The 17,549-nt window shown below is 44.4% G+C and overlaps 1 protein-coding gene across 2 annotated transcripts in view; it reads right to left on the reverse strand.

Moving 5' to 3' along the window:
- The window catches only part of BAZ1A (bromodomain adjacent to zinc finger domain 1A), a 353,746-nt gene that overhangs the window by 274,946 nt on the left and 61,251 nt on the right, over positions 1-17,549 (reverse strand). For both annotated transcript variants that reach the window (XM_056545400.1, XM_056545399.1), the window contains exon 6: positions 13,625-13,712. In XM_056545400.1, the coding sequence (XP_056401375.1) occupies positions 13,625-13,712 (88 nt within the window). The remainder of the gene's footprint in view (positions 1-13,624; positions 13,713-17,549) is intronic.

Below are 17,549 nucleotides of genomic sequence, written 5' to 3' on the forward strand. Positions count from 1 at the left end.
CATCCGTTATCAGTTATTGTCTGTTTTTTTACTGGGCATGCTCAGTACAGCTTTACAAAAAGGGTTAAAACTGATAAAGAATGAACATCATAAGGCTGTTGAAAAAAAAACATTAAAAATAATGGATAATTGTCATCAGTTATTGCATCGTTTTTTTTCATCCGTTATTGTAAAATAACCGCAGTAAATATGCAGGATGATACCTGTAGTGTGAAAGGGGCCTAAACAATGTAAAAGACAGCTATATTTTGGTTTTCAGTTTTTTATTTTCTTGTATTTTAACCCCTCGTGACCCCTAAAACATTTTTATTTTTCCGCATACGGGGCTTATAGGAGTGCTCATTTTTTGCACCGTGGTCTGTAGTTTTCATTGGTACCATTTGTAATTTGATGGGACTTTTTGATCACTTTTTAAAAATTTTTATGGTGACCAAAAATGCACAATTTTGGACTTAAGGCATTTTTTTTTTTCTTACACATACGGGATAGTTCCCCTTTAATTTTAGACACAGCTATCAACTTTGATCGTGGCGTCTAAAGGGTTAATGCCAGGCATCGGCCCGATTAGCGGTGCCCAGCATTAGCCATGGGTCCTGGCTGCCCGTAACAACCGGGAACCACCAGGTTTAACCTATCCTCCACTGGTGAGAATGGTTTAAACCTCATTAACTGAACCAGGGCATACATGGTTCTTTGCAGCTTTCAATGAGGCTCTGTGCAGCTGTCAAGCCGAATGCAGAAAAACACTTTGGTCTCCTGCCAGGCCGTGTGGAGACCAAACTTACTGTATTAACTGTGGCAGGGAACAGAAGAGCCACCTAGTTGCAGTTTTTTTTTTCCTCATTTTAAACATATTTATGTTGATCATTTTAAAAAGCAAGTGAATGGGAAAGTGTCTGCTAATTACCCAATTAACACTATAAAAAAAAGTTTAATTTAATGAAAAGTACTCTTTAACCCCTTAAGGATGCAGCCCATTTTGACCTTAAGGACGCAGTTGTTTTTTGAAAATCTGACCACTGTCACTTTAAGCATTAATAACTCAGGGATGCTTTAACTCATGAATTTGATTCAGAGACTTTTTTCGTGACATATTCTACTTTATGTCAGTGATACATTTTCGTCAATACTTGCATCATTGCTTGTAAGGAACATTTTTCTTGGTTAAAAAATCCAAAAATTCCTGCAAAATTTGAAAATTTAGCATTTTTTTAACTTTGAAACTCTCTGCTTGAAAGGAAAATATACATAAAAATTATATATTGATTCACATATACAATATGTTTACTTTATGTTTGCATCATAAAGATGACATGTTTTTATTTCATGAACCCATTAGAGGACTTCAAAGTGTCGTAGCAATTTTCCAAATTTTCACGAAAAATTAAAAATCTGAATTTTTCAATGGCCAGTTAAGTTTGAAGTGGATTTGAGGGGCCTTTCTGTAAGAATTCCCCCATAAATTACCTTATTATAGAAACAGCACCCCTCAAAGTATTCAAAGTGACATTCAGAAAGTTTAACCCTCTAGATGTTTCACAGGAATAGCAGCAAAATGGAGAAGAAAATTCTAAATCTTCATTTTTTTACACTAACATGTTCTTGTATACTCATTTTATATTTTTACAAGGGGTAAAAGGAGAGAAAGCCTTTTGTAACCCAATTTCTCTCGGGTAAGGAAATACCTCATATGTTGATGTAAGATGCTCTGTGGGTGCACTAGAGGGCTCAGGAGGGAAGGAGCGACAATAAGATTTTAGAGAGCAAATTTTGCGGAAATGTTTTTTGGAAGCCCCCATGGTGCCAGAACCGCAAAAAGCACAGACACTGCACACTGTTTGGGAAGCTACACTCATCAAGGAACGTGACAAGCCTTAACACCACACAGGTGACTGACGAACTTTGTGGATAGTGTTCTGTGGGTGCACTAGAGGGCTCAGTAAAGGGAAGGAGCAACTTTGGGTTTCTGAAAAGAGATGTCTGCTGAAATGGTTTTTGGGGGGCATGTCTCATTTAAAAAGCCCCCATGGTGCCAGAAAAGCAAAAAAAAAAAAAAAAAAAAAAAAAAAAGCGCCACATGGCACACGCACACTTTTTGGGAAACTACACCCCTCAAGGAACGTAATAAGCGGTACAGTAAGCCTGAACACCCCACCAGTTTTTGAATAATTTTCACTAAGGTTGGACGTGAAAATGAAAAATTAGATTTTTTCACTAAGATGCTGTTGTTGCCCCAAATTTTTCATTTTTATAAAGGGTAATCAAAGAAATGTTACAAATTTTGGAAATGCCCCATATGTGGACGTCAAGTGCTCTGCAGGCGAACTACAATGCTCAGAAGAGGCGCCACTGTGCTTTTGGAGAATTTGGTTGGAATGGAAGTCAGGGGGCTATGTGCATTTACTAAGGCCCCCGTGGTGCCAGAACAGTGGACCCCCACATGTGACCCCATTTTGGAAGCTATACCCCTCACAGAACATAAGGGGTGCAGTGAGCACCATTGGCGCTTAACAGATCTTTGGAACAGTGGTCTGATCAAATGAAAAATGACATTTTTAATTTTCACTGACCACTGTTTAACCCCTTAACGACGCAGGACGTATATTTACGTCCTGCGCCGGCTCCCGCGATATGAAGTGGGATCGCGCCGCGATCCTGCATCATATCGCTTCGGTCCCGGCGCTCATCAACGGCCGGGACCCGCGATCGCGGCGATGTGCGGTATTAACCCTTTAGAAGCGGCGGTCAAAGCTGACCGCCGCTTCTAAAGTGAAACTGAAAGTATCCCGGCTGCTCAGTCGGGCTGTTCGGGACCGCCGCGGTGAAATCGCGGCGTCCCGAACAGCTGATCAGACACCGGGAGGGCCCTTACCTGCCTCCTCGGTGTCCGATCGACGAATGACTGCTCCGTGCCTGAGATCCAGGCAGGAGCAGTCAAGCGCCGATAATGCTGATCACAGGCGTGTTAATACACGCCAGTGATCAGCATATGGGACCTATAACACTGCAAAAAAAAATGTAAAAAAAAAAAAATAAGTGTTAATAAAGGTCATTTAACCCCTTCCCTAATAAAAGTTTGAATCACCCCCCTTTTCCCATAAAAAAAAAAAAAAAGTGTAAAAAAAACAAAAAAATAAAAAAAACATATGTGGTATCGCCGCGTGCGTAAATGTCCGACCTATAAAAATATATCATTAATTAAACCGCACGGTCAATGGCGTACGCGCAAAAAAATTCCTAAGTCCAAAAAAGCGTATTTTGGTCACTTTTTATACCATTAAAAAAATGAATAAAAAGTGATCAAAAAGTCCGATCAAAACAAAAATCATACCGATAAAAACTTCAGATCACGGCGCAAAAAATGAGTCCTCATACCGCCCTGTACGTGGAAAAATAAAAAAGTTATAGGGGTCAGAAGATGACATTTTTAAACGTATAAATTTTCCTGCATGTAGTTATGATTTTTTCCACAAGTGCGACAAAATCCAACCTATATAAGTAGGGTATCATTTTAACCGTATGGACCTACAGAATAATGATAAGGTGTAATATTTACCGAATTATGCACTGAGTAGAAACGGAAGACCCCAAAAGTTACAAAATGGTGTTTTTTTTTTTCGATTTTGTCGATTTTTTTCCCGTTTCGCCGTGCATTTTTGGGTAAAAGGACTAATGTCACTGCAAAGTAGAATTGGCGACGCAAAAAATAAGCCATAATATGGATTTTTAGGTGGAAAATTGAAAGGGTTATGATTTTTGAAAGGTAAGGAGGAAAAAACGAAAGTGCAAAAATGGAAAAAGCCTGAGTCCTTAAGGGGTTAAAAAGAATAAAAAAAATTTAAAAATTAGAAAAGTCACACCTGTGCCCTATTAATGCTCACTGCACCCCTTGTTACATTGCGTGAGGGGTGTAGGTTCCAAAATAGGGTCACATGTTGGGGGGGTGGGGGGGTTCCACTGCTCTGGCACCATGGGGGCTTTTTAAACGCACAAGGTCTTCAATTCCCGACAAATTTTCTCTCCATAAGCCCTTGGCACACCTCCTCTTCTGAGCACTGTAGTTCGCCCGCAGAGCACTTTACATCCACATGAGGTATGTTCTTACTCAGAAGACATGGGGTTACATAATCTGTGGGGCTTTTTTCGTATTACCCCTTGTGAGAATGAAAAATTTTGGGTAACAGCAACATTTTTGTGAAAAAAAAAAAAAAAATATATATATATATATATATATATATATATATATATAAAAATAACACATTTTTCATTTTCATGTCCAACTTTAACGAAAATTTGTCAAACACCATTGGGGTGCTAAGGCTCGCTATACCCTCCTTGTAACGTTCCGTGAGGGTTGTAGTTACCAAAATGGGGTCACATGAGCGTGGTTTTTTTTTTGTGTTTGTGTCAGAAGCACTGTAACCAGCAGCCATCCCTGGGCAAATCACCAATTTAGGCCTCCTGAGCCTTGTTGTGCACCCACAGAGCATTTTACATCCACATATGGGGTATTTCTGTACTCAGGAGAAATTGCGTTACAAATTTTGGGGGTCTTTTTTTCCTTTTATCTCTTATGAAAGGAAAAGTATAGGGCAACACCAGCATGTTAGTGTAAAAAAAAAAAAAATTTATTTTTGTTTACTTACCGTAAAATCTCTCTCTCGGAGGATCCATTGGGGGAAACAGACCGTGGGTGTATGCTGCTGTCTCTAGGAGGTGTGACACTATGGTAATAAAAAAGGTCTGCTCCTCCCAGCAGGATAAACCCGCCTTCAGGCCCTGAGCTAATCAGTTTAGGGGTACTCTGGTTAAACTTTTTTTTTTTTTTTTTTTTTTTTAATCAACTTGTGGCAGAAAGTTAAACATATTTGTAAATTACTTCTATTAAATCTTAAATCTTCCTGTACTTATTAGCTGCTGAATACTACAGAGGAAATTCTTTTCTTTTTGGAATGCTCTCTGATGAAATCACGAGCACAGTTCTCTCGGCTGACGTAGTAATAGTAGTAATAATAATAATAATAATGATAATAACAACAACAACAACGCTTTATTTATTGTTGTCCTTAGTGGGATTTGAACCCAAGTCCCCAGCACTGCAAGGCAGCAGTGCTAACCATTGAGCCACCATGCTGCCTTTAGCATACATCTGCTATGCATGGTTGCTAAAATGGACAGAGATGTCAGCAGAGAGCATTGTGCTAGTGATGTCATCAGTGTTCCAAAAAGAAAGGAATTTCCTCTGTAGCATTAAGCAGCTAAGTAGTACTGGAAGGATTAAGATTTTTTAATAGAAGTAATTTACAAATATGTTTAACTTTCTGCCACCAGTTGATTTAAAAGAAAAAAAGGTTTTCACTGGAGAACCCCTTTAAGTTCCAGAGCAATAGGAGACCAACAGATCAAAGAAAAACCAAAAACTGTCCAAGAACCAGAAGAAAAAAACATCTACTGAACACACCCTCGGACAGAGAACCAAAGGAAACCCCAAAATGGGCGGGAGCTGTGTCCCCCAATGGATCCTGCGAGAAAGATTTTACGGTAAATAAACAAAAATCTCCTTTTCTCCATCTGCTCCATTGGGGGACACAGACCATGGGACGTACTAAAGCCGTCCCTTGGGTGGGCAGATAAGCAGTCAGGCAGACGGCCAATCCACTGCCGCCTACAACACTTTACGACCCAGACTAGCATCAGCCGATGCAAAAGTATTAACTCTGTAGAACCTCGAGAAAGTGTGCAAAGACAACCAGGTAGCCGCCTTCCAAATCTGCGAGGCCAAGGTTCTATTCTGGAGAGCCCAGGATGCCCCAACAGAACGGGTAGAATGAGCCACAACCCTGAAAGGAGGAATCTTCCCCTTACAGCGATAGGCTTCCGAAATGGCGGACCGAATCTACCTAGAAATGGTGGCCTTGGAAGCAGGTTGTCCCTTTCGACGACCTTCCGTAAGGACGAAAAAGGAATCACACTGACAGAACGAAGAAGTGATAGAGAGATAAGACCGAACAGCCCGAACTACATCCAGCTTGTGTAGTAAGCGCTCCTTAGGATGAGAAGGAGCAGGACAAAAGGACAGAAGGACAATGTCCTCATTGAGATGAAAGGCCAAAACCACCTTAGGCAAAAAGGAAGGATCTGGCCGGAAAACAACCTTGTCCTGGTGGATCACCAGAAACGGAGAACGGCAGGAGAGAGCTGCCAATTCAGACACCCTCCGGATGGAGGCGATTGCAACAAGAAACGCCACTTTCCAAGAAAGGAGGCGGAGAGACACCTCTCTAAGGGGCTCAAAGGGTGCACCCTGGAGGGCACTCAGAACCAATTTCAAGTCCCAAGGGGGAGAGGGTGACCGATAAGGAGGAACAGCATGCGCCACTCCTTGAAGGAAGGTCCGGACATGAGAATTAGAAGCCAGGGGCCGCTGGAAAAGAATAGCAAAGGCCGAAACCTGACCTTTAAGGGAACTGAGAGACAACCCCAGTTCCAAACCAGACTGCAAAAAGGAGAGCAGACGGGGAACCGAGAAGTCCTGAGCTTCACACCAACCAAAATAAGACCGCCAAGTACGGTGGTAAATTCTTGCGGAGGAGGGCTTACGAGCCCTGAGCATGGTGTGAATGACTTAGGAAGAGAACCCGCGGGCCCTCAAAACCGCAGTCTCAACTGCCATGCCGTCAAATGCAGCAACTGTAAATTGGGGTAGCAAAGAGGACCCCGAGAGAGCAGGTCCAGATGGAGCGGAAGGTGCAGTGGAGAGTCGTCCAGGAGCCTGACTATGTCGGCATACCACGACCTTCGGGGCCAATCTGGAGCTACCAGAATGGCGGGGACGTCCTCTATCTTGAGCTTCCTCAGAACCCTGGGAAGGAGCGGAAGGAGAGGGAACAGATAGGGTAGGGCAAACCCCGCCCAAGGAGTCACTAGGGCGTCCACGGCCAGAGCCTGAGGGTCCCGGGACTTGGACACAAAAGGAACGATCTTCCGATTGTGTTGGCATGCGAAGAGGTCCACGTCCGGAATGCCCCAGAGGTCGCAGAGTAGCACGAAGACCTCTGGATGTAGAGAACACTAGCCAGGGTCGAGTGAGGACCGACTGAGGAAGTCCACTTCCAAGTTGAGCACTCCCGGAATGTAAATTTCCGAAACATTGCTTTCCGCCCAGATGAAAATCTTGGTCACCTTGGCCATGGCTGCCGAGCTGCGAGTGCCGCCTTGTCGATTTATGTACGCCACGGCCGTGGAGTTGTCCGACTGGACGCGGACAGGACGGGACTGAAGCCGGGACTCCCAATGAAGGAGACAAAGAAGAATCACCCGTAATTCCAATATGTTTATCGGAAGAAGGGCCTCTTGGGGAGACCAGAGCCCCTGAACCGTCCAATCCCTGAACACACCGCCCCAGCCAGACAGGCTGGCATCCGTTTTAACAACCTGCCAGTGAAGGGGAAGAAATGACCGCCCTTGGAGAAGAAGGGGGGAGCAGAGCCACCAGAGCAATCTGACGATCGAGGGACAGAGGAGACCTGTCCCAACGAGAGAGAATCGCCAGTTGAAGGGGGCGGTAATGAAACTGGGCAAAGGGTACGGCCTCCATAGTTGCCACCATCCGATCCAGGACTTCCATAGAGTGCGGATGGGGACTGAGACCTGGGTCCGAAGGGAGCAGACCCCCGACAGAAGCGCAAGACGTTTGTCCGTCGGGAGGCAAATTCAGGCAGAGGCCGTCTCGAAGCGAAGTCCCAAGAAGGTTAGAGACTGGGTAGGATAGAGGGCTGACTTGTCCCGGTTGACCATCCCCCCGAAGCGATCTAGAGTGTGGAGAGTGACGTCCACATTCTCCAGAGTCTGGGCTCTGGTTGGAGCCTTGATGAGAAGGTCGTCCAGGTAGGGTATTACCGAGATTCCCCTCGACCATAACAGGCCCATCACTGGCGCAAGGATCTTGGTAAAGACCCGAGGAGCCGTGGCCAGACCAAAGGGCAGGGCTACGAATTGAAAATGCCCCTCCGGAACCGCAGGCGGAGGTACCGATGATGGCCTGGAAATATTGGCACATGGAGGTAGGCATCCTTGATGTCCATCGATGAAAGAAACTCCCCTTGTTCCAGGGACGCCACCACCAAACGGAGAGATTCCATTCGTCAGTGGCGGATAAGAAGATGACGGTTGAGACGCTTAAGGTCCAGGATTGGACGCACAGAACAGTCCTTGGGAACCACAAAAAGATTTTAATAGAAACCCCGAAACCGTTCCCCTGGAGGAACGGGAACGATAACCCCCTGGAAGGGAGGCAAATTCGATTCTGTAACCGTTGGACACCACGTCCCTGACTCAAGAATCCTGAATGTGTGAGGTCCAGATGTCTCGAAAAAGTAAGAGACGACCTCCCACCTGAGAAGAAAGCGCGGGTGGGGGCCTCACTTCATGCAGAAGTGGGTTTGCGGTTGCCTGATTTGGGCGCAAAACGGCCGGACCGGTTGGAGTCAGACTTCCAAGACGGGCGCACCCAGAACGAGGGAGCCTTCTTGTCCCACAAAGACGCCTGCCCCGACCCATTGCTGGAGCCAAAGGTCCCAAAGGACCGAAAGAAAGAGCACTTCCTTTGGGAAGTAGGGAGAGCCTTATTTTGAGGCAACAAGGAATTCTTACCTCCAGTCGCCCCAGAGATAATCTCATCAAGGCGCTTGCCAAAAAAGACAGCCACCCGTAAAAGGAAGCTCAGAGAGAGACTTTTGGAAGCGGCATCCGCATTCCAAGCTTTAAGCCACATAGAGCGGCGGAGAGCCGCTAGGTGACCCACAGCAAAGGCAGAACAACGGGCTGACTGCATGGAAGCTGCGCACAGGAAGTCCCCAGCTTTAGAGTATTGGAGAGCCAGAGCAGATAGATCCTCTGGGGGGGGGGGGATCCCGCTAAGATATCCTGATGGAGCTTTTGGCACCACTCCGACAGGGCCTTGGACACCCATGTCAAGGCGAAGATGGGAAGAAGAGAAGAGCCAGCTGCTTCAGAGGCAAACTTCGCTAAGCATTCTACCTTCTTGTCCGTGGAATCCTTGAAGGCAGCGGCATCTGCCAGTGGCAGTGTAGTTGCCTTAGAGATCCGGGAGATTGGTGGATCCACTGAGGGAGGGGAAACCACCTTAGTGACAAAGTCCTTGTCAAATGGATAACGTTCTTGAATCGTCTTGATTCCCGGGAACCTCTTGCCTGGATGTTTCCATGCAGATTCCAGAATGTCGACAAAGTCTGCGTGAGAGCTGAACCTTTGAGGTGCTGGCTTAGCACGATGAAAGGATACTCCTGGAGTGACATCCGAAGATCCTGGGTCCTCTAAGTGAAAGGTGTCTCTTAGGTCCTCTAAGTGAAAGGTGTCTCTTATGGCTGTCACCAATGAGTTCACCGTTTCAACTGAATCCGAGCGGTCCTTTGAGTCAGATGCCGGCTCGGAAGCCTCGTCCACCAGTTCACCAGGAGAATGTTAACGAGTAGAGGAAGTCCTGGAGGGGGGCGATCCTGACTGGGTACGTGGCTCTGGCGTGGCAGAGCAGCGATTCCGAGAACGTCCTCTGGAGGAGCAACATTTGTGCCCAGATGACAGGGGGGGCGGGACCCACGAGGGGAACGGCCACGTCTATCTGAAGACTCAATGGAAGAGTCAAACAAGGCACCCCTTATACGCTTGTGAGAGCGTGAAGTATGTGGGGACGAGGAGCGGGCCCTCTCAGAGGCCCTGCGCAAGGAAGACACCTTTCAAGGCGGACACCCCTTCCCGGGAGGCCTCAGCCACCGAACAGGAGACTTTGTCAAGTCAGCCATATACTGTGTCAGGGAAGAAACCCAGGCTGGTGGAGCGGCTGAATCCACCGGAACCGAAAGGGCATCAGGGGGTCTGGGGGATCAGTGGAGCAGGCAGGGCAAGTGGGCTCAGTAAAGCCAGGCATCTTGGTATTACAGTGCTTACAGACAAAAGTCACAGACGAACCAGGTTTCTGTTTAGAGGGAGAAACAGCTCTGGGTACGGACATAATGAGAAGAGAGACAGGAACTTTCTCACCCTAGTCTGTGTCCCCTGGCAGCTGCAGTGAGGAGAACTCTGCTCTGTGCATCTAGAGTGTAAGAAACAGGCTTGCCAATAGAGAGAGAGGGGTGTGCCTGAAGCAGAGGCACTAACTAATTGGCCCCTTCTAACTGAAAATCGCGCCCACGGCGCTGAGTGGAGGCTACTTCGCGCCTCTGAAGAGCTCCGACAGCCCTGTGGGCAGAGCTATAGACTGGCCAAGAAGAAGCTGTAATGCCAGCCGCATATGCGCTCAAGGAAATAGAGCGGGCGGCCTATACGCCGGCAGAGACTGCCGGAGAAAGTGAAAGTAAGCCGGCGCTGAGAGTGCCCGGCCCGTACCAGTGCCGCGGCTGTCAGCCGCCTATAAGGTGCTGCGGACACAGCCGCAAATAACCACACACACACATTGAAGTGCCCAATGTAAAACATAGATGACATGCCCCCTAAGGTGCCACTGCTCCCCCAGAATAAAAGTCGAGCCCCTGTGTAAGTCAGCCCCATAACCTGAAAGGTGGGCCAAAAACAGGGGGTCTCCAGAGGTTGCAAGACCGTACCTAAGGAGAAAAAGGGGGGAAAGTACTTACCTCAGTCAGAAGAACTTACCTAATGGAGTCTTCAGTGAAGTCTTCATTCAGCTTTAGTTACCTGCATCACGCCTGGCTGCTATGCGCGAGCGGGGAGAGCAGGGAAATAGGGTGACCCGGACCCATGAGGTACCAACCCAGGCGCTGACCGTTGGCGAGGGGGGGGTGAACAGCGCATATACGCAGTGTCTATGCCTGCTTACTCGCAATGGGGAAACAGGGAACCGGAGTCCCTGAGTCCCCGAGTCCCCACCTGAAAACAGGAAAGAAAAAGGAATTAAAAACCAACACATCCCTATACTAGGAAAACTAAAAAATCAGAAGACCTGGTCTGGAGAATTCCAGACCATATCCACCTCCTTCAGACACTATGCTTAAACTGATTAGCTCAGGGCCCGAAGGTGGGTATATCCTGCTGGAAGGAGCTGACCTTTTTATTACCATAGTGTCACACCTACTAGAGACAGCAGCGTACACCCACGGTCTGTGTCCCCCAATGGAGCCGATAGAGTAAAAATAAAATTACATTTCTCTAACATGCTGGTGTAGACCTCAACTTTACCTTTTCATAAGGTATAAGGAGAAAAAGCCCCCCAAAATTTGTTTTTATTGAGTACGCTAATACCCCATAAGTGGCCATAAACTGTTGCCTTGAAATACAACCGGGCTCCAGAGTGAGAGCGCGCCATGCGCATTTTATGCCTAAATTAGGGATTGGCACAGGGGTGGACCCCGATGCAAGCATGGCGCTGGCCTCCGCCGCCAAAATACCCTACGGCAGTGTTCCCCAAAGAGGGTGCCTCCAGCTATTGCAAAACTCCCAGCATTCCTGGACAGTTCATGGCTGTCCAGCAACACTGGGTGTTATTTTGCAACAGCTGGAGGCTCCGTTTGGAAACAGTGCCCTGTGAAACGGTTTTTATTTTTAGTGTGTGTGTGTGTGTGTAGGGGGGGGGGGGGGGGGGGGGGGGGGGACTGTGTAGGGGTATGTGTATAGGTAGTGTTTTACTTTTTGGTTGGTTTAGTTTAGTGTATTTAGGGTGCGTTCACACGGGCTGGTTAGCAGTCAGTTTCCCTCTCTGAGTTTGAGCTGCGGTGGAAAATTTGCCGCAGCTCAAACAAAGTGGGAAACTCTAAAGCCGCCCGTGTGAATGTACCCTGTATGTACCTTCACATGGAAGGGGGGGTAACCTTCAATTGTTGCAAAACTGTTGTGCAACAGCTGGAGGCACACTGGTTGGGAAACACTAAGTTAAGTAACAGACTACCGCAGTGTTCCAACACCAGTGTACCTCAGGTTGTTGCAAAACTGCAACTCCCAGCAAGCATGATTTGTCAGTGCATTCTGGGAGTTGTAGTTTTTCAACAGCTGGAGGCACACTGGTTGGGACACACCGAGTTAGGAAACAGACCGTGTTTCCCAACCAATGTACCTCCAGTTGTTGCAAAACTACAACTCCCAGCAAGCCCGGACAGTCGAAGGGCATGCTGGGAGTTGTAATTTTGCAACATCTGGAAGAGCACAGTTTGGAGACCACTATACAGTGGTCTTAAACTGTAGCCCTCCAGATGTTGTGAAACTACAAGGCAGCAATGAAGATCACTTACCAGATCTTCACTGCTACCTCGGTCTCTGTCATTTTTCTGCCACCGGTGCTCCCCGCCACCGCTATTAGTCTTTACCCCGCTCTGCCCGGACTTCCTGCTGGGATCTCCATTTTATGAACTTTGAAACTCTGCTTGTAAGAAAAATGGACATGTCAAATAAGTTATATATTGATTCACATATATACAATATGTCTACTTTATCTTTGTATCATGAAGTTGACATGTTTTAACTTTAAGACATTAGAGGGCTTCAAAGTTCAGAAGCAATTTTCCACGAAAATTTCAAAATCTGAATTTTTCAGGGACCAGTTCAGTTTTTAAGTGAATTTGAGGGTCTTCATGTTTGAACGTCCACATAATGGTCCCCATTATGAAAACTGCAACTCTCTAAGTATTCAAAATTACATTCAGAACATTTGTTTACCTTTTAGGTGTTTCACAGGAATAGCAGCAAAGAGGAGAAAATTCGAAAATCTCAATTTTTTTTTTTTTTTTTACACTAACATGTTCTTGTAGCACCATTTTTTTAACCCGATCTCTCAAGTAAGGAAATACGCCATATGTTGATGTTAAGTGCTCCGCGGGCTCAGAAGTAAAGTAGTGACAATGGGATTTTGGAGAGCAAATTTTGCTGAAATGGTTTTTGGGGGGCACGTCGCATTTAGAAAGCCCCTATGGAGCCAGAACAGAAAAAAAAAAAAAAAAAAAAAACATGGCATACAATTGCTGCAGCATCATCCAGTGGAAAATACTTAGCACTGCTGGGGCAGCGGGGATTTGTGATTCAGCTGCTTCTATTAAATCTATATGTTAATGGTGGGAACTATAGGGTTAATGGTGGGCATCAGGAGAATCGCTAATGCCTGCCATTATCGGTGAGGAACCAGCTGCTGATAGAAGCCGCTCCATAAATAAACAATGCTGAGCGCAAAGTTACTTGGTGCAGGGTCATACATTTACGGCACATGTTCTTAGGGGGTTAAACTGTAAAATTGCACATTCACAAAGTGTAAACTGTATGTGCACAAAGTGCTATTTTTCCATTCAGTTCGCATTTCATATACTAAAAAATTGCCCAAACATAGCCTAATACATGCATGCAACAGACAAACTACAATGTATGATCAGCAGCTGTCTAATCATTCACATCGGGAGGGCTGTGGACACTCTGCAGTGTATTAGGAAAGAGATGATAACCAAGCAAGATAAGCACAAATCTTATTAATGATGGAGGCAGAGTAATAACGTATACTGTATAAACTGTATAATATTTACATTTTACAGCATTTGAGATTTTAAGATAGAAAATGTAGCTATAACTACAGACCTCAGTGTTTTTAACACAATATCAAAAATATGAACAATACCTTAGGCTTCACTATCCCATTTTGTATTTCACAGTGAAGTTTTAAGAAGTTTTTCAGTTTATCTTGAGAAAACATAGAAGGCTTCCGACTAGAAGCAAAAAAAAAAAAAAAAAGTAAATACACAAAAAAAAAAATCACCACATTTACACAAAGTGTTGTAGTGCTGCAGGGTACAGGGTAGTTTGATTTCCTTTCAAGGCTTTGTACAAATCACGTCATCAGTTTCACTTGCACTAAACTGTTGGCATAGACAGGTATTGCACGTGACACTGATTACAACAATACTTACCTAATTTTATTCCGTGCTCCAGTTCTCTGGCTAGACTCTTCGGTATCTTTTTTCGGGGCTGACTTGGAGCATGGGCGGAGCCTCATGACATCACTGCTGTGGTTCTCTGCTGGATTCCACTGCTAACAAACTGCAGCAGTGACATCACATCACGTAGCTCTGCCAATGCTCCAAGTCGGGCCAGTAACTGAATGTACGGAAGAGGAACGGGAGCAGGTAAATATTATCAGTGTCACCTGCAAAACCTGTCTGTACTGACAGGTTAGTGCAAGTAAAACTAATAACAGATTTCTTATTAACAAAGGGGGGAGATTTAGCAAATCTTGTGCAAAGGAGTAGTGGAGCAGTTTCCCATAGCAACCAATCAGAACACAGCTTTTAATTTTTTTAATTTTTTATTTTTTTTAAAGCCTCTAAAAATTGAAAGCTGGAATCTGATTGGTTGCTATAGGCTCCACTGCCCCACCAATGAATACAAACAAGAAGTCCAGGTCTTTTTAAAGTCAAGGGGTGGCACCCAAATGACATGCGTAAATTGGCCAGTAATAACACATTAAAAAAAACAATATTAATAAGTCCATTTCAATAGGGGAAAGACCAAAATGAATGCATTTTAGGGATCACATAAATGTATATCACATAATTGAAGTTATGATTAAAGAAGTGGCGAAGATTACCTGTCCGCCAATGTGAGTATAAGTGTGTTTTCTATGGCAGTCCCATAGAGCATGTCAAGGCATGGTTTGACTTTTAGTCATGTCACGCCGCCAGCCCGAATCCGGGAGCGGCAAACCACACGCTCAGCAATGGTTTCTTCCAGTGTGAAAACGAAGAGTTGTGGCTGCCCATCTCCCATTCGTGGGTGCCACGCTACTAAGTAATCACAATAAAGAGCGCAGAAGGGAGCGCAGTCTCCAATTGTTGATGTGTTTCCCCTCTGTGCACTGCAGGGCTACATAGTTGCACAATGAGAAAGGAACTTGTGTTATATGAAATAAGATAAGGAAGATGATGTATATAATATTTAAAACCTATATGCACAGCAGATGTATAATAGTGATTAAACTATATATATGAAATAGTAAAGATTTATGGCTAAAATTGCATAATTTGTAAAAAAAATAAAATAAAATAATAATAATTTGATAGCAGGATACTATAGTATTGACTTGACTCAATACATTTTACATACCAATACATAGAAACGTGCCAATGTAAACAAGCAAAGCTAAACTGGACTGCATAAAATATGGGAATGGTGATACAACAACCAGTATATAAATAACTCCCATAAGTGATCATGTACACAGTTTTGCACAGAAATAGTTCTAGAGGACATATTAAAATTAAAAGAATAGAAAACTATTATAATGCATGAAATAAAAGTACTAAATAAATGGCAATTACATTACTAAATGGTATTGCACATTAAATAGTGATATTGCACATATAGATTATACAATCAATATATCTGTCCCCATAATAATCTTTAAAAAAAAAGGGGGGGCTGTACGAATGCATTAAAAGAGGCTAAAAACCATGCAATAGTCTGGGCGTAATGGTCCCTATAATATCCCTAGTTCGATATTCTATCAGACACCTATTTAAGACCGTTCGGATGGATTGTATTATTGTACTGAGTTTAAAAATCCAATAGGCCTTCTTTCCGTAGTCTCTCAAACCTATCTGCAACAGTTCCCGGAATTTCCTCGATAATAATAAAGGAAAAATCTGAGAAATCACTATCATGGTTCTCTGTTGCATGTCAGGACACACTATGCAGTTCGAATTTATGCTTGATATTGAACCTGTGTTTATTTACACGACTTCTAAAGTGCTGCATGGTCCTCCTCACATACTGGAGATGGCAAGAGCATTCCATAAGGTTAACAACATAGGATGACCCACAGTCGATGTGGGATTTTATGTATGTCTCTTTTGTAGCCAGACTTGAGAAGGTTTTGGCTCCATTCATCATGTTAGCACAACATTCACAGGTATTGTTATTGCAGTGGAAGGAACTAAGATTAGGGCCTTTTTTCTTGAGTGTTTATTCACCACCTCCTTTTTCTTTCAAGCGCAGGCGACTTGGGGCTAGTATATTCTTGAGAGTTCTCCCTCTCCTATACGTAACTCTTTGAGCAGTTACTATGTTAGTTATGATTCGTTTCAAAATGGGGTCATTACACTAAATTCCCCAATGTTTAGACAGGATCCTTTTAATCTCTGTATCTGCTGCTGCATACCCTGTAATGAAATTGCAGGTAAAAAAAAAAAAAAAAAAAAAAAAGTCTGTGGTTCCAGACCTTTTGTTCTCTTTTCTGTTATTGTATAGCAAGTTTGTAGAGCTTTAATATATGCCAGGGCTGTGGAGTCGGTAGATAAATGTTCCAACTCCCGAGTTTTCTGTGCTTCCGACTCCGGCTCCCCGCATCCTCTGTATTAATATGAGAATGTATTTTATACATTCCTTGAAGGAAAGAAAGGCAACATACATGTCATTACCACAGGACTACTGGCTGGGAAGCCAACAGTCTACTGTATTTTACAGTTTGTGTGCTGATCTGCTGCTGAAGATAGGGCAGTGGGAGGATCCAGGAAGGGGCATTTTTATAAAACATGATTTCCCTAGTAGAATCCCATAGTCATGTTTAAAGGGGTACTCCACCCGTAGACATCTTATCCCCTATCCAAAGGATAGGGGATAAGATGTCAGATCGCCAGGGTCCCGCTGCTGGGGACCCCCGGGATCGCCGATGCGGCACCGCGCTATTACTGCACAGAGAGAGTTCGCTCTGTGCGTAATGACGGGCGATACAGGGGCCGGAGCATCACTACATGACGGCTCCGCCCCTCGTGATGTCTAGGGGCGGAGTATCCCTTGAAGCTAAAAATCGAGTTTACAAGTTTTTATAGCCTTAGCTGAATGGCAGCAGTTTTTCCAATGGTTTACAGCTTCAGTCTTGAACCATTGACCCTCCATTCCCTTCACTTATGCAAGTGTCTCTAGTCCTGCAAAAAACATATTTCCTTAATCCCTTATCAGTGAGAGGCTAGGTTACCCATGGGTTCCCTGTAACAGCAGGACGCAACACTATGGAAAGTATAAGTATTGCCGCTCCTAATTGTGCGTTGTGTACCAAATAGTAAAGCAAATGAAAAGCATGCTTCTTCACAGTCACTTAAAGTGTTCGTTTTGCAGTTACATGAGGCACTGAATGCATTGATCTTTTTTCTTATAGTAGAGAATTCATTAATTATAACTTTGTGAATTTGGACATTTAAACTTTTTTTTTATTTTTTTTATTTTTTTTAATTCCAATCTAAAATTTAGTAGGAGTCTGAGTCGAAGTCTGTGCATTGTTTGCCGATCCCGACTCCAGGTACCCAAAATTTCGTCCAACTCCGACTGACTGACTCCACAACCCTGGTATATGCAGTGTTGATGTGACTTGAAGGGTAGCCTTTTTCTCTTACTCTGTATTTTAAAATCTGATGTTTTCGTACAGTTCCAACTGATCCTGTGGAATTGCCCAAAAGCGAAGATCTTGTTCCATTTGGTATAACGGCAACTACTGTACGCAAGAAAACTATTACAATCTACCTTATTAAAAAAAAGTTTAGTGATGATGTTCT

This window comes from Hyla sarda, chromosome 11 (genome assembly GCF_029499605.1).
Source record: "Hyla sarda isolate aHylSar1 chromosome 11, aHylSar1.hap1, whole genome shotgun sequence".
Taxonomy (NCBI): Eukaryota; Metazoa; Chordata; class Amphibia; order Anura; family Hylidae; genus Hyla; species Hyla sarda.